At 43.1% G+C, this 26,396-nt stretch overlaps 1 protein-coding gene across 2 annotated transcripts in view; it reads right to left on the bottom strand.

Annotated features, from left to right (window-relative positions):
- The window catches only part of LOC138970616 (protein lin-9 homolog), a 31,680-nt gene that overhangs the window by 929 nt on the left and 4,355 nt on the right, over positions 1 to 26,396 (bottom strand). The window contains exons 4-16 of one of the 2 annotated variants that reach the window (XM_070343080.1): positions 24,387 to 24,470; positions 23,707 to 23,843; positions 15,992 to 16,117; positions 14,923 to 15,080; positions 14,278 to 14,411; positions 11,173 to 11,292; positions 10,794 to 10,895; positions 10,264 to 10,344; positions 7,169 to 7,225; positions 3,851 to 3,976; positions 2,388 to 2,486; positions 926 to 1,012; positions 123 to 217 (exon numbers count right to left, since the gene is read on the bottom strand). In XM_070343080.1, coding sequence (XP_070199181.1) covers positions 123 to 217; positions 926 to 1,012; positions 2,388 to 2,486; positions 3,851 to 3,976; positions 7,169 to 7,225; positions 10,264 to 10,344; positions 10,794 to 10,895; positions 11,173 to 11,292; positions 14,278 to 14,411; positions 14,923 to 15,080; positions 15,992 to 16,117; positions 23,707 to 23,804 — 1,283 coding nt within the window. In that variant the 5' untranslated portion in view covers positions 23,805 to 23,843; positions 24,387 to 24,470. The remainder of the gene's footprint in view (positions 1 to 122; positions 218 to 925; positions 1,013 to 2,387; positions 2,487 to 3,850; positions 3,977 to 7,168; positions 7,226 to 10,263; positions 10,345 to 10,793; positions 10,896 to 11,172; positions 11,293 to 14,277; positions 14,412 to 14,922; positions 15,081 to 15,991; positions 16,118 to 23,706; positions 23,844 to 24,386; positions 24,471 to 26,396) is intronic. The other variant, XM_070343081.1, reaches the window with a different exon arrangement.

Genomic DNA, 26,396 nt, shown 5'->3' with positions numbered 1-26,396 from the left:
CTCCAGCATCGAAGACATTGAAAAAATTGACAGTTTTATCCTTTTTGAAAAAGAGAACCAAATTTCACAGCAAATGGATAATAAAGTGGGGAAAAAAAAATCAAATTACAAATGGTACTGACTTGATGTTGTTTGTATCCAGTGTCTCCTTGATCTCCTTCAGACTGTCCTGGAGCGACCGGAACTCAAAGGAATTGAAGTCGCTCTCGGAGAACGTCTGGAAGAAAGACAGATTTACACAAAGTATCACTGCAAACACTACACAGATTCTCATGAAACAAACAGACAAAGGTATTGAAGTAGCTCTCTGAGAACGTCTGCAACAAAGGCAGCACCAATCATTACAGATTTACACAAATGATTAGCATGAACACCTGTAAGGCCACACAGCATGTAATCTGCACCTTTAACTTCACAAGAAATTGTCATTCATTGTTATATGAAGTCTTATATCGCGCGCGTATCTCCAGACTCGGACTCAAGGCGCGGGGATCTATTTATGCCGTGTGAGATGGAGTTCATGCAGGTAGAAGAAGCACATGGCGAATAAAACTAATGGTTAAGCATTCATTCAACTTGTTTTTCTTTCTACCATCACAGGTGATAATTTAAGACTCAAGACTCAAAATGTTACTGTCCTTATAAAAACGTCTTCCGTCTTCCCTGGTTGGGTGTTCATATACTGACTGACTCCTTTTCTCTCTATCAAAAAACAAGAAAGGTAGGTTGTTTGAACGTTTGTTATTGACAAAACAATACATTCACAAATATATCGACCCAACGGTCTTTTAAGTGCACAGACAATAACAAACGTTCCAACAACCTACCTTTTTTGGTTTTTGATTCTGAATTTCGGAACGTTGGCAGTCTCTTTGTTTTGGGATTTCCTTTTCTCTCTTTTTTCGATTTATCGTAATGACCTTACCCTGATTTGCAGCATGAGTGACGTCAGGCCTTTCACCAGCTGCAGAACTCTCTCATTCTTTGCTGTTTTACGACTGCTGAACATGGTCTGTGGAAAAAACAACAACAGTGATTTCTATTAGCTATATAATTTAAGAAGTGAGGTCATATCTAACATTATCAGCACTAATACAGCGGTAATATGCTTTCTTCACTGTTCATAAATGATAGGTCTTACAACACACACACACAAAAGGCAACCATCCATAAAAATAAAAAAAACAAGACAAGGATTGTCATTCTAAATGAACCTGCTGCTTATCACCTTATCTGTCACGACAAAACTGGTTCAGAACAACACTGAACAATTAATGCTAAAGTCAAAACACTTTAATACAGTTAAGCTCATCAAGCATGAGATCACATTTTTTTTTGTAAAGAAGAAACAAGTCGCGTAAGGCGAAAATACAACATTTAGTCAAGTAGCTGTCGAACTCACAGAATGAAACTGAACGCAATGCCATTTTTCAGCAAGACCGTATACTCGTAGCATCGTCAGTCCACCGCTCATGGCAAAGGCAGTGAAATTGACAAGAAGAGCGGGGTAGTAGTTGCGCTAAGAAGGATAGCACGCTTTTCTGTACCTCTCTTTGTTTTAACTTTCTGAGCGTGTTTTTAATCCAAACATATCATATCTATATGTTTTTGGAATCAGGAACCGACAAGGAATAAGATGAAAGTGTTTTTAAATTGATTTCGACAATTTAATTTTGATAATAATTTTTATATATTTAATTTTCAGAGCTTGTTTTTAATCCGAATATAACATATTTATATGTTTTTGGAATCAGCAAATGATGGAGAATAAGATAAACGTAAATTTGGATCGTTTTATAAATTTTTATTTTTTTTTACAATTTTCAGATTTTTAATGACCAAAGTCATTAATTAATTTTTAAGCCACCAAGCTGAAATGCAATACCGAAGTCCGGGCTTCGTCGAAGATTACTTGACCAAAATTTGAACCAATTTGGTTGAAAAATGAGGGCGTGACAGTGCCGCCTCAACTTTCACGAAAAGCCGGATATGACGTCATCAAAGACATTTATCAAAAAAATGAAAAAAACATTCGGGGATTTCATACCCAGGAACTCTCATGTCAAATTTCATAAAGATCGGTCCAGTAGTTTAGTCTGAATCGCTCTACACACACACACACACACACACACACACACACGCACATACACCACGACCCTCGTTTCGATTCCCCCTCGATGTTAAAATATTTAGGTAGTCAAAACTTGACTAAATATAAAAAGATGCCAAATGTTATTACAAAATGTTGCAATCTGGGGATCTCAACATTGATCGCTGTAGCTTCAAAAATGGGGAAAATCCACAAGCTAATGTTAGACTCTAACGCCGGCCTATGGAATATTTTAAGACTTGCTCACCAAGGCAAACTTGCAGCAGTTGTAACATACCTGACAAATCTGGGATACAGTGGCCTCAGCCTCTTCGTCACACTTTCTCTTGACTTCTGACGGTTCTTCAATTGGTAGCAGACCCTGCTCTGGAGCCACCTGGCAAACCATAAACAAAATGAGTTAGCTGTTGATATTTGTGCCAAAATTGAGGCTTTGTTCAACAAAAAGTTGAACAATAGAGTATTTTTATCAGAAGCCATTTCTGTCTATACAAGGGAAAGATAAACCACAAGCCTCAAAAACTCAAGAAAGTTCATCTCTGACAGTAACAAGTCTGCATCTTCTTTTTACCCTGATCAATTATTTTCAAGCATTCATTTGCATGTTCAGTAGAACCCCCCCCCCCCCCCCCCCCCCCAATCCCCCTTTGAAGACCCTGCTTTCTCAGATTTTCTGTTGATAAACATTGTAAATTTACCTCCATTTTATGACTCACTCTCTATCATAAAACAAGAAAGGTAGGTTGTTGGAACGTTTGTTATTGACAAAACAATACATTCACAGATATTTCGACCCAACGGTCTTTTAAGTGAACAGACAAACAAATATTCACACAAAACTTATCTTGATAGTTTTATCAGTTTATGTCCACTCGTCTGGAAGCCGAGCCAATGAATGATAGAACCATCAAGATCAGTTTTGTGTGAATATTTGTTTGTCTGTTCACTTAAAAGACCGTTGGGTCGAAATATCTGTGAATGTATTGTTTTATTATTATATGTTATTATATGAAGTCTTATATCGCGCGCGTATCTCCAGACTTGGACTCAAGGCGCAGGGATCTATTTATTTTGTCAATAACAAACGTTCCAACAACCTACCTTTCTTGTTTTTTTATTCGGAATTTTGGAACGTTGGCAGTCTCTTTGTTTTTGGATTGACTCACTCTCTTTGTTTGTTTGTTTGTTTGCTTAACGCCCAGCCGACCGCGAAGGGCCATATCAGGGCGGTGCTGCTTTGACATATAACGTGCGCCACACACAAGACAGAAGTCGCAGCACAGGCTTCGTGTCTCACCCAGTCACATTATTCTGACACCGGACCAACCAGTCCTGGCACTAACCCCGTAATGCCAGACGCCAGGCGGAGCAGCCACTAGATTGCCAATTTTAAAGTCTTAGGTATGACCCGGCCGGGGTTGGAACCCACGACCTCCCGATCACGGGGCGGACGCCTCACTCTAGTTTTTATGCATTTTTTCAGGACACAAAATGGGGGCCCAATGTACACATTTTTAATACATTCAGAACTGTCCTTTGATCTTCCAGGATGTCTTAGAGGGCGGTTCAACTGTATTATAAATGTTTTCTGTCTTTAAAAAAAAGAAGTTTTTTTACCATTTAAAGTCGGGGGTCAATTCCGGGAACATGCCCCTAATGGTTTTACAACGAAGGCGTTAAATAATAATTAACATCCTATACAAATGTTGGAATGAGAAGAAAGAAAAACCTGCAGCCTACCTCCTGGCAAAACTGATGCACGCCCAGCAGGTAGTCGTTGAGGTCCTTGTTCAACTTGGACAGCTCCAGCACAACGTCAGCATAGCTCCTCTGGAACTCCACGGAGATGGGCTGCTGGTACGACCTCTGTAACACAGCCAACCTCTGTTAGTAGCAAGTACTTGACCACTTAACTTACAAAGGCTAAGAGGGCCAAGAGGCAATCTTTGTCAATTCAGGTGTACTTCCGTACATTGTACAGTGGACTCCCTCTTTTAAGACACCTCCCCCTCCCCACCCCCTCAATTTAAGACCCCCTTCCTTTTAAGAACTTGTTTACTCAGACTTTTTGTTCAGACCCTCTGTACATTTACCTCCATTTTATTTTTAAGACCTGATTTTCTCAGATTTGTTGAGGTCTTAAAAGGGGGGTTCCACTCCATGTTTTATTGACATCTTCCATTGGGTGCCACTCCATGTTTTATTGACATCTTCCATTGGGTGCCACTCCATGTTTTATTGACATCTTCCATTGGGTGCCACTCCATGTTTTATTGACATCTTCCATTGGGTTCCACTCCATGTTTTATTGACATCTTCCATTGGGTGCCACTCCATGTTTTATTGACATCTTCCATTGGGTGCCACTCCACAAGCATTCTTGCATTTTGTAAAGAGACCAAGATTGTTGTGTTTTTGTGTGTGTCTTTATTTCTTTCTTTTTTTAAGGGCAACATTTTGTTTTAATGTTCACAAAGAGAAAGAGGCAAAAAGATTATAGAAACTATTTCTGGTAAGTGGGACTTTTATCTGAGCAAGTTGTCAAATATGGCCATGTTTTGCTTATTATACAAATAACAAATGACAGTTAACACACACAGGAAGGACATTTCAAGTAAATCTGTTATGAAACAGAAAGATGCACAGATAACAGACAGACCAGGTTAACAAATCTGACCTCATGATGATGGGTCAATGCAAACAAGTCACTAAAATAACACAAATCTATGCATTGCATGTCTTCTAGAAACAACACACACACAAATGTAGAATGAAATAGACACCACATACAACTTTCTAGAGGAGAGCAGATGCTTCATTAAAATCACAGTCAATAAGCCTCAGTTTCAACAGAAATGTCCAAATGCTTTTGGCCCACTCCGCCTCGTGAAAACAGTTCAACTCACTGTCTCAGATCTTGTCAGGCTTTTACATGGGATAAGACCATCCCTCCACTTGGTCACATACCAAAAATGAGCAGCCTGCTCTCGATGCAACGTGCTATATTTTTGTTTAAAGAATTAATGTTAAAAAAAAAGGCACGGGTGACTTTTTCAAACAATTATTTCATAAATAAATTCCAACACAGCACAGCAAGCAGTAAGGGTGTTTATTTTTGGTATGTGTCCAAGTGCAAGAATGCTTTTTATCCCCTTCAGAAGCCTGAACAGATCTACGGCGCTGTATATGACTGTTTACACTAGAAGTAGGGTATCTTTTAAGGTCTGGCGTTTAAAACTGTTTTGTGTCTTCTCCATTAATTGTAATGAAGCCTTTACATTCATAATTAAAATGTGCAGGATGTGAAGAGTTGCTGTTAGCCATGTTCACAAACTCAATACAGCGTAACACATGCACCACAGGGGAGGCAGAGCAGACAGGGCGACACAGATGGGAGAGTGTGAAATCAAGTGCTAAGCATGATGCAAAGGTGTAGAGGAGGATACATTCAAACTGAAAGTATGAAAACCAGATCTGTTTACCCTCAAAACTTGAAAAGAGTAATGGTCAAGTCAAAAATAGTATTCTGATGACCAAAATAGTAACCCAGTGCTTACACACGCCAACATTAGTAACACAAACCTAAGTTGAAGCACATTTCAAAATCGTAGTTTGGACTCAAATGGAGTATTTTTTTCCCAAAAATCCTAAAAATTAGTAATAAATTACTCCAAAATGGTAAGGGTAAACAGGTCTGGAAAACTGAAGTATTGCTTAGGACTAACTAAGGAAGTAACTACTTCTAACAATGTAACAGAAACATGGTGGGTTTATAGTTACCCTGCAGGCAACAGGTAATACTACTGATCGTGCTGCCACTCGATCATTTACATTTTGTCTAAAGTAAACTTCCGTAAGACACAAACTGATGACATTCCCACCATGAGCATGCTCTCCCTCCATCTGTATTTGCTAGAGGTACACAGAAATCATATTCTAAATTTGCTCTAAAGATCCCATTACATCTCATCTGAAGATAACAATCTGCTAACAAATCATATCTCATCTGAAGATAACAATCTGCTAACAAATCATATCTCATCTGAAGATAACAATCTGCTAACAAATCATATCAATGCTCTGCAATTACAGAATGTCTCAAAAGTCGGTGGCTCTGCCACAAAATTAACTAAATCTAAATAATCCCCAAAGTAGAAAAAAAGCAATTATTGGCAACTGCAATGGTACCTGACATGGGAGGCCCCTCTGATGAGAGAACACCTCCCAGGAATGGACACTGATTCTCAGGCATGGGAATTGAAAAAAGTAAAATAGGCTGAACATTTGTAAGTAATAGCAAAGTCGATGGCGCGAAGCGCCTAGCCCTGCTAGGGGGGTTTGGGGGCATTATGGGCGGAATTTTTTTTTCTCCAAAGAACCCAACTGGTGTAATTTGGTGTCATCTTAGCTCCAAGTTTGCCATTATATTCAGTTTTTAGAACCATTTTGGCCTCCCCCATTTATTTTTTCGGCGGACACTTTTGCTTTTTCGGCGGAACAAAAAAAAAATTAGGCGGAAATTTGCCTTTCGGCGGACAATTCCCATGCCTGCATTCTGTTGTCCCTTTCATTATTTTCAACAAAATATACACCTCCTACATGTCAAGACTATCGGACAGTCCACCGTCCAGGGGTCATAACAATGTAAGATCGAAAATGTAAGCGTTCTTTCATCACAGACGCAGGAGGCCTTCTGACAGAACACTTATTTTTATGTAGCCAAGACATTTGGACTCTAAGTGGAACCCCGCTTTTTAGACCCTAATTTAAGACCCTGTTTTCTCAAAAGTTTTGTTCATAACCTGTGTAAATGTACTCCCTCCTCTTAAAGACCTTATTTTTCCAGATTTCGGGAGGTCTTGAAGGGGGGATCCCACCATATAATCCAGCTAGAATCAAAACCCATTCTCTGAGTCTGGAAGCAACACTGCAACCTAACTTCCACCCCCCCCCCCCCCCTACTCTACCAACCTCCCACTCCCCCCCCCCCCCCCCCCCCACCTACCTGAGGGAAAAAGAGAGGGATAAAGTGAAAAAGACTATCGTTACGATACTCACCTGACTGTCAAGTGTCTCCACCCCCCATACACCTCTCTTCAGACTGTAGCCTGAAACCTGCACCCACCCACAACACTACTTCAGCAGCCGTCACAAAAGCACTTACATTACATACACTGACATTACGTAACACTAACACACTGTAAGAAGGCTAAATTTTTTTTAAATTTAAAAAAAAATTGACCTGTCCAGTTCAGCAGCCATAAAAAAAAAAGCTCTGGTATTTCATAACATACTATAAGCACGCTAAAATAAAGAAAGAAAGAAAAAGAAAAGGAGACCTATCCATTCTCAAACCACAATGATATAATGCAACTTAACAACTAACTGCAACCTATCATGGCAACTTAAGATGCTATCTCATACTTAACTAAAAATGATCCCTTACTGATGTCTTGTTTTAGGGTTACTTCCCCCTTACCAGGGTGAAGCGTAGTTCAGCGTCCTAGCACTTAAACTGAAGCAAATTGCTATATGTGAGTTGGGATAAGATATGTAATTTAACGAACACTTAGGCCAAAAAAAATAATAGGTGTGGTTACGGTAACATAGCCAAAACAAATAGAGTGAGTACAGGAAGGTAGGCAATCACTTTTAAAATTTTTTTTTTATCTAATGTGTACAAATTAAACCTACTTGACAGGGAAATAAGTGTGCGACTCGGGCGCTTTCGCTTTCATTGCGTTTTCTGCACTCGTTTTCTTGTGTGGTTTTTGTTTTGTTTTGACAAATGTAATAAAAAGTTATAGGGTTGGCCCCTAAAAATAGGGTAGGTCGGGTTACCGTAACCACACCTATTTTTTTTAGGCCTTACTGATGTAACAACTCATGACTAGAGTAAAGGAGAAAATGAAGAGAAAAAGCAGAAAAATCGGGTGAAACAAACAAAGTGAAAACAAACTCATGGATGAAAGAAAGAAAAGACAGTGGGTGTGTGTGGAGAAAGAAATGACCTACAGAACAATAAAGAAGTGCAAAAATAATGCTCAGCTCAAATACGTGTGTGCATTGTGTGCAGAAAGACAAAACACAGAAAACAATCCACAGTCTCACGAGAATGGAGTCACATGAACTGACAACATCAACACCACTTCAAAACTGGACACAAAGAATTAATAATAACAGCAAAAGTGAAAGCAAAACAGACAAAACACATCTAACCACTTAAATCACACCTGGGAGTTCTACACTCACACAAAAACAACACTGACAGAAAACACAAGAGTAACAATAGCACACCACAGCAACACTGACAGAAAACACAAGAGTAACAATAGCACACAACAGCAACACTGACAGAACACACAAGAGTAACAATAGCACACCACAGCAACACTGACAGAAAACACAAGAGTAACAATAGCACACCACAGCAACACTGACAGAAAACACAAGAGTAACAATAGCACACCACAGCAACACAACTCGATCTGAAAAAACCTTGGGAAAACAAGGCTCAAGAGATGGCAAAGATGAAGCTCGGTTTTTTTTTTTTTTTTTTTTTTTTTTTGGGGGGGGGGGGAGGTGTTGTGGAGGGGGGAGGGCAGTAGGATTGCGGGATGGGGTTGACTTTTACAGCAAGGGTCAAGGGACCAAAGAAGCAAGGTATCCATTATCAGTAGTATTCATGAATGTTTCTCACCGATAACGTTTAATGTCAGTTACGACATTTAATTTAATTTAGAAACAATAACAAAATCCCTTCTCTGCACAGAAAACAGTTTTGGCCTGACCCCGAGTGGTAGGAAGCTCTTAAAGGCCCAATCCGCCCCGTGGCAACAGTTCCCCTCACCGTCTCAGGTATGGTCAGGGTTTTACATTAGGCCAAAAAAAAAAAAATTGTCTGTTTCTGGTCACCCGACCGACCCTAAATTTCGGCGCCGACCCTAAACTTTTTTTTTTCCAAACTCAAAACATTTTCCCATTTGTCCAAGCTCAAGATGTAAGATGTCTCAAGTCTTCTTTTCTGTTTCATCATGGAAATATCAGACCAGGTAAACAAAGCCTAACATGTCATACTCTTTCAGTCTTTGTCACAGATTTGTAAATGTGTTGAGTGTCTTGTCTCTATGTATAGTGAATCCAGTCTCTTTGCGCGATTTTTAAAGTTAGTTTTATTGGTCTACATTTGGGAAAAAAAAAAAAAAAATTCCCTGCCTACCAACCCTATTTTTTTTTAGCCATGTTACCAGAAACAGACACATTTTTTTTTGGGCCTTAGATAAGACCATCCCTCCACTTGCCACAATGAACAGCATGGGTGTTCTTCTGTGCACAGTGGTGGTTTTTTTCTCAAGAATTATTTTCATAAAATCAATCAATCAATCAATATGAGGCTTGTATCGCGCGTATTCCGTGGGTACAGTTCTAAGCGCAGGGATTTATTTGTTTTATTTTTTCATTTTTATGCAATTTATATCGCGCACATATTCAAGGCGCAGGGATTTATTCATGCCGTGTGAGATGGAATTTTTGTCACAATACATCAAGCATTCACATCGGCCAGCAGATCGCAGCCATTTCGGCGCATATCCTACTTTTCGCGGCCTATTATTCCAAGTCACACGGGTATTTTGGTGGACATTTTTATCTATGCCTGTACAATTTTGCCAGGAAAGACCCTTTTGTCAATCGTGGGATCGTTAACGTGCACACCCCAATGTAGTGTACACGAAGGGACCTCGGTTTTTCGTCTCATCCGAAAGACTAGCACTTGAACCCACCACCTAGGTTAGGAAAGGGGGGAGAAAATTGCTAACGCCCTGACTGACCCAGGGTCGAACTTGCAACCTCTCGCTTCCGAGCTCAAGTGCGTTACCACTCGGCCACCCATAAAAGGCACTGAATTCATCAACAAATTCCAACTGACCACAGCAAGCAATCAAGGTATTTCATGTTGGTATGTGACCAAGTGGAGGGGTGGTCTTATCCCATGCTAAAAGCCTGACCAGATCTGAGACAGTGATGTGAACCGTTTTCATAAGCTTATATGAAAGTGTGGACGGATTTATGGTGATTTACAAAGGTAGGTATCTTTCGTTAAATGATGGCCTTGGAATAGACAGACGTTCAAGAAGAATCTGTGAGGTACTGACCATTTTCTCTGCCTGTGTGTTCATCGCCTTCAGCTGAGTCACCCAGTCTTTCTTCACCTTCAGGATCTTGGACAGCCGAGTCTGGAAAAAAAACCATACATTCCCATCAGAAATCAAAAACAAGTCGCATGAAAAATACTGAACGCACTGCATATTTACGTGGAAAAAGTGATTGCTTGAAGTGACAAGTCAGTATAGCGCAGTAGAGTAAAGCGCTTTTCTTTAATCTTTTTCTTTTTCTGAGCTTGTTTTTAATCCAAACATAACATATCTATGTTTTTTGAATCAGGAAAATATAAAGAATAAGATTAAATTATGTTTGAATCGATTACTGAAAATTACTTTTAATTAGAATTTTGAGATTCTTAATCACCAAACTTATCATTTAATTATCAAGCTACCAAGTTGAAATGTAATCCCATAGTCCGGGCTTTGTCGTAGATTGCTTGACAAACATGTCAATCAATTTGATCAAAAACTGAGGGTGTGACAGTGCTGCCTCAACTTTCACTAAACCGAAAATCACATACCACGAGCACCAGGAACTTGATGGGGAAACCTCCATACGTCCCTCCCTCCAGGCTGAACAAGCGTCCTTTGAAGGGACCGCCGCTGAGTAGAGGGTCGTTGTCCTGCAACAATGGAAACGCAGCTGTTAAACACAAAAAACATTTGTTTCTGATGACAAGGCCAAAAAAAATAGGGTTGGTAGGTTGGTTCCTTTTTTTAAGGGGGGGGGGGGGGGGGGGATATTGATTGTAGATTTACAACAACAAATTTAAAGTTGTGATTGTTATGTAAGACTGTGATTTATAAGTGTATATGAGCCAAAAGACAAATGCCTGTCTGCTCCACATGCAGATAATGAAGTAGTATTGAACTGAATTGAATATTATTTCTAAGTCTTACCAAGCTTCCCCCAGGTGAGCCAACACCAGGTACAAATTTGGGGGGTGAAAACACTGCCTGTCTTGGTCGCTGCTTTTGCTGAAATGCCGAAATGGGAATGGTGTCCGCTGGGTCGTTGCTCTGTAAAAATACAAGTTAGACACCAAGACATTCAAGCAAGGATCTGCTATGTAAAACACACACACACACACACACACATGCACACAGGCAGTGACACAAGCCCAGGCACATTGTCCAGACAGTCACCCACTTTGGGTCACTTGACCTGATCATCACCCCTCCTTTTCTGGTCAGTACCATTGGCAGCTGCGGATTGCATCAGCATAGCAACACAAACCCCCCAGGGGTAACCAAAAGAGTTAAAGCACACCCCTGAAGTCACATGAACAGCAAATGCAGGAACAGGGAAACAAATAAGTGGTGTGCCAGGAAGCAGAGAAGTGTGTGTGTATGTGTGCACGTTCATGTGCATGCAGGGTTTCATTTCCTAGTGCGCCCTGCGCCGTTGGCGCATTAAATCTGAAAATGTCCCATCACAATTCCCTTCAGTGCGTCAAACAAAGGGCGCATTGAGATTGCATACCAGTGCGCCACCAAATGTACACTTTACATCAGATTACACACACACACACACACACACACACACACACACACACACACACACACACAAACACACACACACACACACACACACACACATAACACGCTATAGCGGCTTATTCTCAGATGGCACCATATTGCACCATTTTGCATCTTTGGTCAAAACGCGTACAGGCCTCTTTGGCGCTTCTGGCCTTGAACCATGTCCCATCGGAATTTGATTGAGGGGGACTAATGTCCCATTGCCTTTTTCTCCCAGGCTAAACCCTGTGCATGACTGAAGCAGTGAAAGAGAGAGAGACAGAGAGAGGGTCAACTGGTTTGTTAGTGTTTAGGGAGATCAAGTTGATTCAGCACATGATTACACACACTTTTATAAAGTTTATAGGGCTAGAGACTAGAGTGAGATGGGAGAATGTGGTTTGGACATGGTGAGATAGACAACCGTACTACACTGGAACTCCCCTTTTAAGACTTCCTTCTTTTTAAGACCTTGCTTTTTAAATTTAGTCAAGTTTTGACTAAATGTTTTAACATAGAGGGGGAATCGAGACGAGGGTCGTGGTGTATGTGTGTATGTGTGTGTCTGTGTGTGTGTGTAGAGCGATTCAGAGTAAACTACTGGACAGATCTTTATGAAATTTTACATGAGAGTTCCTGGGTATGATATCCCCAGACGTTTTTTTCATTTTTTCGATAAATGTCTTTGATGACGTCATATCCGGCTTTTTTGTAAAAGTTGAGGCGGCGCTGTCACACCCTCATTTTTCAATCAAATTGATTGAAATTTTGGCCAAGTAATCCTCGACAAAGGCCGGACTTCGGTATTGCATTTCAGCTTGGTGGCTTAAAAATTAATTAATGACTTTAGTCATTAAAAATCTGAAAATTGTAATAATTTTTTTTTATTATATAAAACGATCCAAATTTACGTTCATCTTATTCTACATCATTTCCTGATTCCAAACACATATAAATATGTTATATTTGGATTAAAAACAAGCTCTGAAAATTAAAAATATAAAAATTATGATCAAAATTAAATTTCCGAAATCGATTTAAAAACAATTTCATCTTATTCCTTGTCGGTTCCTGATTCCAAAAACATATAGATATGATATGTTTGGATTAAAAACACGCTCAGAAAGTTAAAACAAAGATAGGTACAGAAAAGCGTGCTATGCAGCACAGCGAAACCACAACCGCGCTGAACAGGCTCGTCAGTTTCACTCCGTTTTGCACAAGCGGCGGACTACGGTCATTGTGAAAAAATGCAGTGCGTTCAGTTTCATTCCGTGAGTTCCACAGCTTGACTAAATGAAGTAATTTCGCCTTACGCGACTTGTTTTTCCTACTTTAAGAATTATTTAGATTTAGTTACTTTTGTGGCAGAGCCACCGACTTTTGAGACTTTCTCTAATAACAGAGCAGAGATATAATTATTTAGCCGATTGTTATCTTCAGATGAGATGTAATGGGATCTTTAGAGCAAAATCAGAAAGATTTCTGTGTACCTCTAGCGAATACTGTACTGTCTACAGATGGAGAGAGAGCATGCTCATGGTGGGAATGTCATCAGTTTGTGTCTTAGGAAGTTTACTTTAGACAAAATGTAAATGATCGAGTGGCAGCACAATCAGTAGTATTACCTGTTGCCTGTAGGATGACTGTATAATCCCACCATGTTTCTGTTACATTGTTAGAAGTAGTTACTTCCATAGTTAGTCCTAAGCATTACTTCAGTTTTCCAGACCTGTTTACCCTTACCATTTTGGAGTAATGTATTACTATTTTTTAGGATTTTTGGAAAAAATACTCCATTTGAGTCCAAACTACGATTTTGAAATGTGCTTCAACTTAGGTTATACTAATGTTGGCGTTTGTAAGCACTGGGTTACTATTTTGGTCATCAGAATACTATTTTTGACTTGATCATTACTCTTTTCAAGTTTTGAGGGTAAACAGATCTGGTTTTCATACTTTCAGTTTGAATGTATCCTCCTCTACACCTTTGCATCATGCTTAGCATCTGTGTCGCCCTGTCTGCTCTGCCTCCCCTGTGGTGCATGTGTTACGCTGTATTGAGTTTGTGAACATGGCTAACAGCAACTCTTCACATCCCGCACATTTTAATTATGAATGTAAAGGCTTCATTACAATTAATGGAGAAGACACAAAACAGTTTTAAACATCAGACCTTAAAAGATACCCTACTTCTAGTGTAAACAGTCATATACAGCATGTACAGCTTGACTAAATGTAGTAATTTCACCGTACGCGACTTGTTATATTTTCTGTTCATAACCTCTGTAAATTTACCCCCAGTTTAAGACTCCCTCCTTTTAAAGACCTGATTTTCTCAGATTTTTGGATGTCTTAAAAGGCAGGTTCCACTGTATCTCAACCGTAAAATTCATGATTTTCATGCGGTACCTCAGAGCAGAGCTATAATCTGACAATGACAAGCACAATCTGCTAGTGCACAAGAACTGAAGAGTAACTGACCAGAACTTCAAAGTCCGGAATGGAGTGAGTTCCCAGCCCTGGCCGGTCAAAGGTGACCCTGTATGTGTTGTCTACTGTGTCCAGGGCCTCGATGGTGCCGGTGAACAGCCCGTCCTGTGGCTTGCGTAAACGTGCTGCAACAAACACACACACACATTACAAACATAACATGGAGAATATAGTGGACCCCCCCCCCCCCCCCCCCCCCCCTTCAATTTGAAACTTTGCTTTTTTAAGATTTTCTATTCATAGCTTCTGGAGGTACTAACATAGGGGTTTCATCGTTTTATACTGGAACTCTCAAACTTTCACAACTTCAAAGACAGTTTATGACCTAATAATCGAAAAAGACAAAAGAATTTAACAAGGCTTTGGTACCTGTCACTTTGAGTTTGACTGTGATCAACAGCTATATACCTACAAGAAAAAAATAGTTGGAAAGAGAAGTATTACAGCAAAAACTTACACAGAAAGTAACACATACAGCACAAAGATCCAAGCCAAACACACACAACATCTTCTACCCAACCCCCCAAAAAGAACAATTTAACAGCAAAAAGAAAAAATACAGAAGGATCATAGCATTAGCAGATCCTACACGTTTTAATGAGTCTGGTGAAGACGGCAATAGGCAACATCTCTCACCTGTAACCTTGGTACCGATGACCAGGTGAAGGGGGATCTCTTCAGGTAAATCCTTCAGCGTGTTGAACTCGCTCAGTTTGCGTTGCTGCAGCTGTCGAATTTTGTCTCGTCTCTCATGCAAGGCTCTCCTCTCTTCCTCAAAAAATGACGGCGAACACCTACACATGAAGCGACTGAATCATTAACACGCCTCAAGGGGGATAAATCTTCTATAGTCTATTGGATAAACTTGAGAAATACACACACACACAATCGACCATTTTGGGAAGTAACTCTGTCGGGTTTGTATGGGTTGTGAAAGAGTGAACACCCTTGCTTTTTCCTCCGACAAATAAAATTACATGTGGTCCTGTCCGCGTGTTTCCGACACACCCCTCACTAGTGATTGGCCCCTCCAATGTTTGTCCTGGTAAAAATCAAGGGTTATCACTCTTCCACAACGCATACAAACCAAACTGTTATTGGCTCACGTAAGTGTAGCCTATGCGATCGTAACTTTGTCTGTCTGTGCGTGTGTGCGTGTGTGTGTGTGTTTGTTAGTGCGTGTGTATGTCTGTGGTAGAAACTTTAACATTTCGTCATTTGAAGACGTCACATTATGACGTAAGAGGGTTAGACGTCACGCGAAGGAATTACTGAAAGTCTCGGTCATTGTTATTTTGAGCGGGCCGAGACTACTTGGCAGTCGTGTCCCTGAAAGTAGGCTACATGCAGACAGACAGATCTAGATCTAGTGTCTCGCTTTCTTGCACAGTGTCACCTATGTTTACTGTGTGTGTGTGTGTGTATGTGTGACGGAGTGATTGAGTTTGTGTTACTGTTTGTCGATTTCTTACGTGAGCCTTGATGGCTTCGCCTCTTGTTTTCGGAATTCGTCTATAACAGTCAGCTTTTTTTTAATTTTACTAAAATGATAAAACAGGAAATACCAATGGCTCATCAGCCCTGCATAAAGAAATGAAACTTTAACATGAAGCTGATGCTTCATATCACCACTGAAAGCTTGAAATTAAAAAATCATGATATTCGGATATTTTTTGTTTAACGATTAACAAAAAAGGGAAGTTACCTGCGAGGCTTTCCCATAAGACGTCGAATCTTGCTCCACTCCACTCGTCTCAACCGCTTGGTCTTCAGCTGGGGAAAGGACTCTTGGAGGCAAATGCAGAAGTCATTCTCTCCCAAAAATAATGGCCTGAAAACCAAAAGAAAGCATTAATCGAAAATTTCTTATCAAATTTTCATTTAATTAATATACTTACCAACTCACATAAATAGCATTAACTTCAGTTTGATGCGTTAGACATTGAAGCACTGACCCTGGTAACAGGGGGAGATAACTCCCAAAACAAAACAAACCCTTGACAACGGGTCCCGGGAGTTACCTCCCCCCACCGGCTGCCCGCGCATGCGCTGGACATACTGCCGGTATAGTCATTCCCACTGAAACACCACCTTAAACCACACAAAGCGGGGTAGGTAGGGAGGGCATTAACTATGTGAGTTGGTAAGTATATTAATTAAATGAAAATTTGATAAGAAATTTTCGATTAAATAACATATTCTTACTACAACTCACATAAATAGCAGATTGCTACACAAGGAGGCGGGAAACTCACCTAAACCTTCGGTAGAACCTGGCCAGCTGCCACCATGGCAGGCAAACAGCTCGAGCCATCTTGCCTAGTGCTGGCAATATCACGTAGATAAAAGTTTATGAAAACGTCTTCAGACTTCCAGTATGCTGCTCTGAGCACCTCAGTCATCCTGCCTGAGCGCAAGACCGCTAGAGAGGCGGCCCAGGCTCTCGCCTCATGCGTACGAGGCGACCGTAATGGGAGAACGGAGCGTCCCCCCCCATGTGTCTGCCACCACTCATATGCTTGCCTTATAAGCCCGGCAGACCATCTCGCCAAAGTCGTCTTAACGATATCCTTATCCCTGGCTACGTTTAACGAGATGAAAAGCAATTTCTGAGATGAAGCTCTTAACGGAGCCGTGCGAGACAGGTAAGCCCGCAGAGCCCGGACCGGGCAGTTCAAGAGGTCAGGGTCACCGCGCGGTAAAATAGAACGCAGCGACTGTATGTTCACAACAGGAGACGGCTGGTTAGGTTTTTGATTCTTTGCTAAAAAAACAGGCGAAAAACGCAAGATAACCGAGCCATCTTTTTCGAAGGAAATATCCTGATTAAGTCCAGAAAGAGCGTGAACCTCGCTTCCCCGACGCGCTGACGCAAGCAAAATAAGTAGGAGAGTCTTCTTAGTAAGGTTAGACAGACTAGCCTCTTTCAAAGGTTCGAAAACCGAGGAGCGCAAAAATTCCAGTACCAGTAAGAGATCCCAGGCTGGGACAGACGTTCTGCGTGAAGCAGAGCTAAGAGCGGAACCTTTAATGACACTTGCGATCACCCCGTCCAGGGCAATAGAGCGTCCCAACTGCTTGAGGGTAGTGGAAATGGCAGAACGACGTACCCTGAGGGTAGACGCCGTCCGACCTTGGGAGGACAGCCAAGCCAAATGATTTGCAACCTGCATAGTGCGTGGAGACAACGGGTTAACGCCGTTAAGACGACACCACTGGGCCCAAGCAGCCCAATGGGACGAATAAACAGCAGAAGTAGATCTTCTATGCGCCTTCTGCACCAATGTCAGAGTGAGGTCTGACGCCCCAGCGCGCTTCAACGCTCTCCTGACAGAACCCAAGCGTGTAGAGCCAGGAGATGAGGGTCCCTGTGAGGGATCCCCGACCTCGGTTGCAGAAGCTCCCCTTCTCGAAGATCGAGAGGAATGGGTGGACCGTCGGCTAGACGAAGAAGGTCCGGAAACCACGCCTGGCTCGGCCACAACGGCGCTATGAGAACCAGCCTTGGCTTCTCCAAGTCCGCCTTTCTCAGAACCCTGCTTAGCAACGGAATGGGAGGGAAGGCATAAGCTACCAGATCCTTCCAGTCTATTTCCATGGCGTTGACCTCCCAAGCCTCCGGGTCGGGCACTGGAGACACGAAGACTGGGAGACGCCGAGAGAACCGGGTAGCAAACAGATCCACGAGGGGTTTGTCCACCTGCGTCCACAGACGCCGCAGTGCTTGGTGTGCGATAGTCCACTCCGAGTGCAGAATCTGCGAAGTGCGACTGAGTGAATCTGCCAAGATGTTCAGGCACCCCGGAAGGTACTTCGCTGAAATCACAATTCCCTGAAGGAACGCCCAAGCGAGAATCTCGCAAGCCCTGTTGGACAGAACCAGCGAGCGCGTACCCCCCTGCTTGTTCAGGTACGCGGCCACAGTTGTGTTGTCCGTGTGGATCAACACATGCTTGCCCCGCAACGAGGCGACAAACTCCCGAAGCCCGAGGCGCACTGCTTCCAACTCCAGAATGTTGATATGCAACGATTTCTGATCCTGGTCCCAAAGACCGGAAGCTGTGTTCCCCTCCAGATGAGCTCCCCAACCCTGAAGGGACGCATCGGTAAAAAGATGCAACTCCGGGGGGGGCAAGGAAATCGGAACGCCCTGAGCCAGCCAGGCCGAATCCAACCACTGCCTTGTTGACTCCAGGAACCATCCCTGAAGGGGAAGAGACAGATTCCAACCTTGCGAGGCTGGATCCCAGGCAGAGTTCAGAAACGCCTGAAACGGGCGTTTGTGAACTCTGCCCAGAGGAATCAGGGTAGACATCGACTCCATCTGGCCCTGGAGTGACGCCAACACCCTGACAGGCGCGTGGCGGAGGCTTGACAGAGACCTGACCAGATCCTGCAGCTTGTCTATCCTCCGCTGGGCGGGACGCACAGTCCAAGCTAGGGTGTCGAACACCATGCCCAGATAAGTGAACTCCTGAGAGGGAACCAAGTCGGACTTCCCTTGGTTCACGAAGAAACCTAAATCTCTCGCAGTCTGCAAGACTATCTGGGTGTGCTGCCCGCACAGGGACTCTTGTTGACTCAGAATCAACCAGTCGTCCAGATAAACTCTGAGACGAATCCCTTTCTGGCGCACTAACGCGCAAAGCTGGCGCACTATCATGGTGAAAATCCAGGGTGCTAAAGAAAGCCCGAACGGCAGCGCCCTGAACTGGAACACCCTGTCGCCCCACAGGAACCGCAGCCACTTTCGATTTGACCTGTGCATCAGAATGTGGAAGTACGCGTCTGTCAGATCGATGGAAGTGACCCAGTCCGACGGACGAAGGGCCTCCCTGACAGACGCTGGAGTCTCCATCTTGAACGGAACTTTCCGGAGAAAGCCGTTCAAGGGAGACAGATCCAACACCGGTCGCCAACCCCCTGACGCTTTCGGGACGACAAACAGTCTCCCGTAAAAGCCAGGGGACCGATGATCGATGACCTCTTCTACCGCTTGCTTCCGCAAGAGCAGTAGAACTTCCGCCTGAATAACGGCACAAGCCTCTGGATCGGCGGGGAACTTGAACCTGGGTGTTGTCCTGGTTAGAGGGGCCTTGTCCTCCAACCAGAGCAACCGGAACCCCGATCGAACCACTCCCGTAACCCAAGAGTTGCTCGTAAGAGCCAACCAAGCTGGAACGGCCCTTGAGAGGCCGCCCGCTACCAAAGGGGTAGGGGCTAGGGGAGTGGCTGGATCGGGGAGCCTTCATTGGGGGTTAGGCTTGCCACCTGACCCCTTCTTCCCGAAGGAAGGTCTCTTATTGTAGGGGCGAGAACGGCTGCCGCCCCTGTGCGACCTCGTCTTCTGTCCAGAGCCGCGAGAAGATGAAGGCGGCGCCGAACCACCTTTTTTCTGACCCTGCTTAAGGGCAAGCTCAGACAGCTTAACAAAATGCAAGTCCTTCGCATCTTGAGACTCTCGCCTGAGAGCCTCAAGAGACTCAGGACCCAGTAGGCTCTGACTCGCGAAAGGAGAAACTTTCAAAGCCTCAACAGTGGCTTTATCCGACAGTCTCGAGTCCTTCAACAGAGCTTCGCGACGCCACATCACGGCCTGCGTGTACAACTTGGCCGAAGTTGCGGTCTGCTCAGCTACGATCTTAGCAAGAGCTGCTAACAAAGTTACAACATCTTCTTCCACCGCGTCGTCCCGGAACTTAAAGGGCTCCAGCGACACAGAGATGGATCTGGACAACGCTCTAATAAGAGTGTCAGACACGGAAGACAACTCGAGAGAAACTCTCCCAGCTTCCTCAATCGCGATCACGCCGGCTTCGGTACAGACTGAAGGCCTCTCCTTCTTGTACCCATCCTTCCGTAAGTTCGCCAGCTCCGGAGTGACCTGAAGCGGGGAACTCGGAAGCGCGAAAGAATCGATCAAATGAACAGGCTTCCCGTACAGCCTAGGTTTACGGTTCAAATCCGCCGGCATGCGAGAACAATCACTCGGCGATGCCAACCAATTTTGAACAGACTCCGGCGCATCCCCATGTGCAGTTAAAAGAGGAACGATGCTATCGGAATTGGCACCCAGGACCCTAGCCATCTGATAGGCTATAGAGGGAGACTCCCGAAACCGGAAGCGGACACCAGCCTCACTGTCCCCCCGGAAATCGCCAAACGCGGAAGGAGGTGCTGCTAGCCGTGAAGACGAAGTTGACACCCCTTCCGCAAAATATCTAGAGGTAACCTCAGCGGCGGCACTCAGCGCGCGTGAGAAACTCCTCTCAACCCGAAAGTTGTGTTCCGCCTCAGAAGAGTCGCCACAATCTTCGTCAACATCCCCATCATCAACAAAGATGTCCGATGAAGACCGATCATGACCGGAACCATCATTGTCCCTAAACGGAACTGATGAACTCGTCGTACCGGAACCCTGTGTAACCACACCAAGGGGAGCCGGTATAGCCGAGCTGCTACCACTGGTAGCTGGCAATCCGGAAGGAAAGGCGACCGGAAACACACCTGTGCTTTGACCGGAAGCCGACCCAACCTGTCCCCCGCCGACCACAGCCGCCTGAGCGGAAGTGAAGGCAGGAAACGGATTGCCGTTACCACCAACGACCGGAACCCCCGTAGGCTGTGAACCGGAAGTCGATGGTAACGAAATGAAAGTGCCACGATCTCTCGGAAGAGATCCTGTGGCCGGAAATCCCTTTGCCGAAGCAGTTGAACCCGAGTACGAGGGACCGGACGTACCGGCCCCAGCGTCAAGGGTGGAATAACCGTCGAGATGAGCAGCACGCATTTGCGCCGAACACCCCGAACTTCCACTAACACGTACCTGATCGGCCGAAGCCGAAAGCTGAGGATCAGCAACGTCCGCCGACGTAATCGTAGCAGAAGGAAGAATCCTCGACAAAGAGGCAGCGTTGCCAACCCCTGGAGGCAAAGCTGGAATGGTGGAGTAAGACACACCCCTGTCAGTAGCCAGCATCTCCCTCATTTGATCCTTGAAAGTAGAAAAAAGAGCAAACAATTCATCGCGCGAGACCGCCTGAGTCTCTTTCTCCTGCGGCGACAACACAGGCATGCTAGCAGGAGGATCAATCGAAACACGCAACGACTCCTTGCTCACCGGATCAAACACACTGACCAGAGGTCGTTTCGCCGGCGAAACTTTATCTTTATCTTTCGAACGCGACTTCTTAGATTTACTTTTAGACGAAGACGCAGACCCAGAACTGCCCAGCGGCGACCCCACCGGTACCTGCTTGGCAGAGCTCTTCCCCTTGTCCGCCATCGAAATGACAAGTCACAACGAGAAAATTTCGCAAAAATAATACAAAATTCTAAAATGCAAATGGCGGCATGCACCCGTAACACCGGGCACTGCCTACACTAGGTTGAAGTAACAAAAAACTCCAGAAATCGGAGTCAAAAGTTCCGCAACCGGCAGACAAAACAAAAATGCAAATGGCGGCATGCGCTTGTAACACAGCGCTCTGCCTACAGTAGGTTGAGACAACAAAAGACCCCAGAAATCGGAGCAAAAAGTTTCACAACCCAAAAATAATCAAGCAAAAGAAGGCAGGCACCTAAACAACGGTGCTCCTACCTGAAAGCGCCAAGTTGACGAACAGAAAAACTTCGTAAGACGAAGTGCAAAATTTCAACAACAATTACAAAATGCAAATGGCGGCCGGCACCGGCTAACAGTGCCCTGACCGTTATAAGCCAAGTTGAGAAGAACAAGAAACTCCGACAAGTTAGAGTCAAGTTCCCCAACAAAATACACTTTGCAAATGGCGGCAAGGCAAAACAAGATAAACAAGAAAGATCTCACCGTAGTAGAGGCAAGAAGCGTTCAGACTTCAAAGGGTCAACGGCCTACCGTGGCAGGCCAGCGGCTGAAGAAAACAGCCAGAGTGCAAACACGTCTATTCGCTAGCGTGTTGAAGAAGGGAATGACTATACCGGCAGTATGTCCAGCGCATGCGCGGGCAGCCGGTGGGGGGAGGTAACTCCCGGGACCCGTTGTCAAGGGTTTGTTTTGTTTTGGGAGTTATCTCCCCCTGTTACCAGGGTCAGTGCTTCAATGTCTAACGCATCAAACTGAAGTTAATGCTATTTATGTGAGTTGTAGTAAGAATATGTTATTTAATAACACTATACCGACAACCTTTCTGTCAGATTTTACAACTCTCAAGTGATCCACACACCCTCGTTCTGTTATTCAAACACCAACTGCTCAACCTCTCTCCCAAAGTATAAAGTTTCAAGCCACTCTAAAACCTTTGAAAACATAACTACACAATTCAAAAGTAATGACAAAGGAATCGTTTTCATTGAATAATTATGACAAGATGAATAAGTGTCATGTCATGAGGCAAAATATAAGAAGGATCAGAACTCTACACTCATGACCAAAGCTTATTTGATGATTAACTTTATTTTTTTACACTTTTATTTGATGATTAACTTTATTGTCTTACAGTTACACTCATGACCAAAGCTTATTTGATGATTAACTTTATTGTCTTACACAAATGCATGGGTCAACCACATGCTATTTCCAAACAATAACAAGTTATCTTTTCCAACATTTTCTCAAAAGAATAACCCAGCAGTAGAACTAGAAGAGTGATGGCCATAGCCTGGGCTTCGCTGTCTTTCATAACGTCCCCTCATTTTCTCATTTCTATAATTTATATCCAGGGCCTAGCATTGGAAAAAGTGAGTTCAGCTTACAAAGGCGGGGGGAATGGGGGGCTTTGTCCCCCGAATTTGAAGATTTTTTTTAAGATTTTTTTACCTAAAATGACCCTCCCCCCCCCCCCCCCCCTCCCCAAAGAAGATTGAGCAACTAAATTATGCCTTCACCAACAAGCAAAACACAGACAGAAAACAAGAAAACTGACAATCTTGTGTTATTTGGCCTAAAAGTGCCATTCCCACTTCCAGGAATACCTGGATTCTTTGTCACTGAATGGCTGACCACGTCACGTCGCTTCGAGACATTATTTCAAGTCTAGAGCCACAAAACACCGGCACAAAGCATACTCGCGCGATGCCAGAGGAAGTGCATGCTCAAGCAAACTGTCAAACCGATTGAGAATTGAACCGAACGGCGCACAAAACGAAAGCTGGGACTGTTTGGGTTTACCGTTTGGGAATAACAGGTTTTTGCATTTCGGCGTACACCAAATCGAGTTCCGCGTACTTGAGATGTTATTTCTGCGTAAAGTACGCCGAACGGCTTACAATGCTAGGCCCTGTATATCGTATTCCCATGCTTTACACACCAAGTTCGTCAAAAATTTGCAAACAATTTTTCATTCACGGTCAGGAGATTTTTTTTAACGTATTAGTATCATAATCCTTGGCAAATGTCAAGCATGCAGAAACAATTCAAGCAAAAAAAGACAATTTACTTACGCATCCAGGTTGGAATAGAAGAACTCATAGCAGACCCATTTGTGGGCTTTGGGCAGCTTGAGCAGATTTCTTAGCCTGACTCCGATAGCGTGTGCCATGCGTCTGTCTGGTGTCGCAGCTGCCCCGCGACCAGGAGTCTGCACAGCGGCATAGTTGGTGAGAAATTGTTCAAGTTTAAAAAAGATCATTTTTTCAATCAAAGTGTACTCAATACCAAAGTGCTGCATAGTGACACAGAGACAAGCTATACAGTTGAACCCGCTATTTAAGAGTCATAGACCCCCCAATTTAAGACTTCCTCCATTTTAAGACCTTGTTTTCTCAAGACTTTCTGTTCATAACCTCTGTAAAATAACACCCACCAAAGACCTGATTTTTCCCATATTTTTTTTTAGGTCTTGAAACGTTGTTTTTTTTATTAAATGAACGCTTGCTGTGCAGAGTTAGAACTGTTTCTTGGATTAACTTGCCAATGACACCTAAGTCAATCAGCTACGTTATGCTTAATTCAACAAGACATTTCTCATCTACACAGAAAGCAGGCAGCCTGTCGATTATCAGGACAAGTGTCTCAGTTCCAAGCAGGTTCAAACACAGATTGGACAGACCTGTCAATGTGATTGGAAACGTATAATCATGTGTGTGGGAAGGACGATATCTATACATTCAAAATGTCTCACCCCTGGCCCAGCAGGAAATCCCTTCCATGGGTCTCTGTCTGGTGTGGATGAAGTGCTGGCGGTGGTTGTGGCGCTGCGTTTACTCTACAAGACACAGAACATTGTTCCAGTAGGTTAACACTTTCTACTCCACCTATGTTGACCAAGTTTTTTTTTAGCCGAGACCAGCTGTGCTGCAGCAGGTCACTCAGAATTGTAGTAACTGTGTAGAACTGTGTAGCAACACGCTGGAATGCAGGCGTTCGATTGACGTTACAGGAAGCGACTGAAGCTAACAGTCTGGGCGGATATATCTGTACCTGGTCAGATAGAGCCATATGAGTGGGCACGGATATATCCATACCTGGGAGACAATGAGCCCAGTAAGTATGAGTGCAGAGCTTCACTTTCTGCTTCAACCACATGTGGAAACGGTCTAGCGCAGACAGGGGAAAAACTGATGCTAAATCGTAAGAATATTGAGTACTTTCTAAGCATGTGTGACAGCATTTTGGAAAACCTGGTACAAGTCGCATTACAAACATTTAAGTTAGGCTCACAAGTAAAAATTAAACTGATTTTTTTATTTTAACTTGGAGCATTTTCTTAATCAAAGTAAACACCAAATAATGCCAGTAAAATTTAAGCGATTCAACAGGTTATTTTGCTAACAACCCTGTATTTCTGTGAGCGATTTCGTTAATATTCCGTTCCTTTTGAAGGGATATCAAACCAGCTAAAAATTTATTTTAGCAATTCAAGGTGCTATTTGACTGGCCTTTCCTGGCTTTAAAACTAAAAACAACACACACGCATTTTTATAATTATTTTTTTGGTGGAATGGGGGGGGGGGGGGGGGGGGAGGGTGCACAAAATCAAAAACCTCTCTACTCGAAGGTGTTTGTCAAAATCAAAAACCTCTATACTTGAAGATGTTTGATTGTATCACTCTTGCTACGGGGTCTACAAAAACGAGTGCTAAACAAATTTCAAGAAGGATTTTAGAAGCCTCTCCTTGCTAAAACCAAAACTTACAAAATTGGAGCTGCACACAATTAAAAATCTTGTAAATTTTAAGGTATTTGTAACTAACTAGCTGAAAATGAATTTTAGCAATTCAAGAGGTGCTATTTGAGCCTCTCCTGAAAACAGCACACACACTTTTTTTTTGAGGGGGGGAGTGAATGCACAAAATCAAAAACCTCTATACTTGAAGGTGTTGGGTTGCATCACTCTTGCTAGGGGATCTTCAAAAACAAGTGGTAAACAAATTTCAAAAAGGGTTTTAGAAGCCTCTCCTTGCTTAAACAAAGACTTAAAATTAGAGCTGCACAAAATTAAAAAATCTTGTAAACTTGAAGATATTTCATCACCTAGTTTTGTCTTTGATTTAAAAAATGTTTACCGCATTAAAGGAAAATTGCCATGCTAACAAAAAGTGAGGCAAACACATGAAATATCAGTCACCTCCCTTGTATTACACATTTTTACTTGTAGCTTATGATTTTATCATTGCAGGTGGTATATTCTCAAATAAATGTTGAACCATAGCTTGAACCAAATGAGAAACAAGTTTCAAGTCTGTTTGTTTCAATTAAACACCTTCAAAAGGGCTAACTGCTCAGGTTAAAAAAGAAGAAAGTTTAGACAAAAACAGAAACCCCCGGAGTTATATCCCTTGCTAATGCTATACACAGATGCTGATTTTCAATTCATCATTTCAGGAGTTATACTCTAAAATGATTGTTGAATCATAGCTTGAATTAAAAGAGAAATATGTTTCAATTAAGTTTGTCTCAGTTGCTAACTTTCTCAAGGACTCAATGTATCAGAAGCTAAATACCACTGGTTCATAGATCAGGAATGCAAGTTTTCTCTACCCCACACCACTGAAGGTCTCTGAATACCTGCAAGAAGGGTATATAAAGATGTGGGTGAACTGAGTTTTCAAATAGATGGCAAGTAAGATGCCACATTCCCGAAAATGACATGACATTGCTGCCCACCTTATTGAAATCGGTCTGGGACATG

The sequence above is a fragment of the Littorina saxatilis genome, linkage group LG7 (genome assembly GCF_037325665.1).
Source record: "Littorina saxatilis isolate snail1 linkage group LG7, US_GU_Lsax_2.0, whole genome shotgun sequence".
NCBI classification, from domain to species: domain Eukaryota; kingdom Metazoa; phylum Mollusca; class Gastropoda; order Littorinimorpha; family Littorinidae; genus Littorina; species Littorina saxatilis.
Note: the sequence above shows the minus strand (reverse complement) of the source record. Positions and strands in the feature narration are given on the sequence as shown.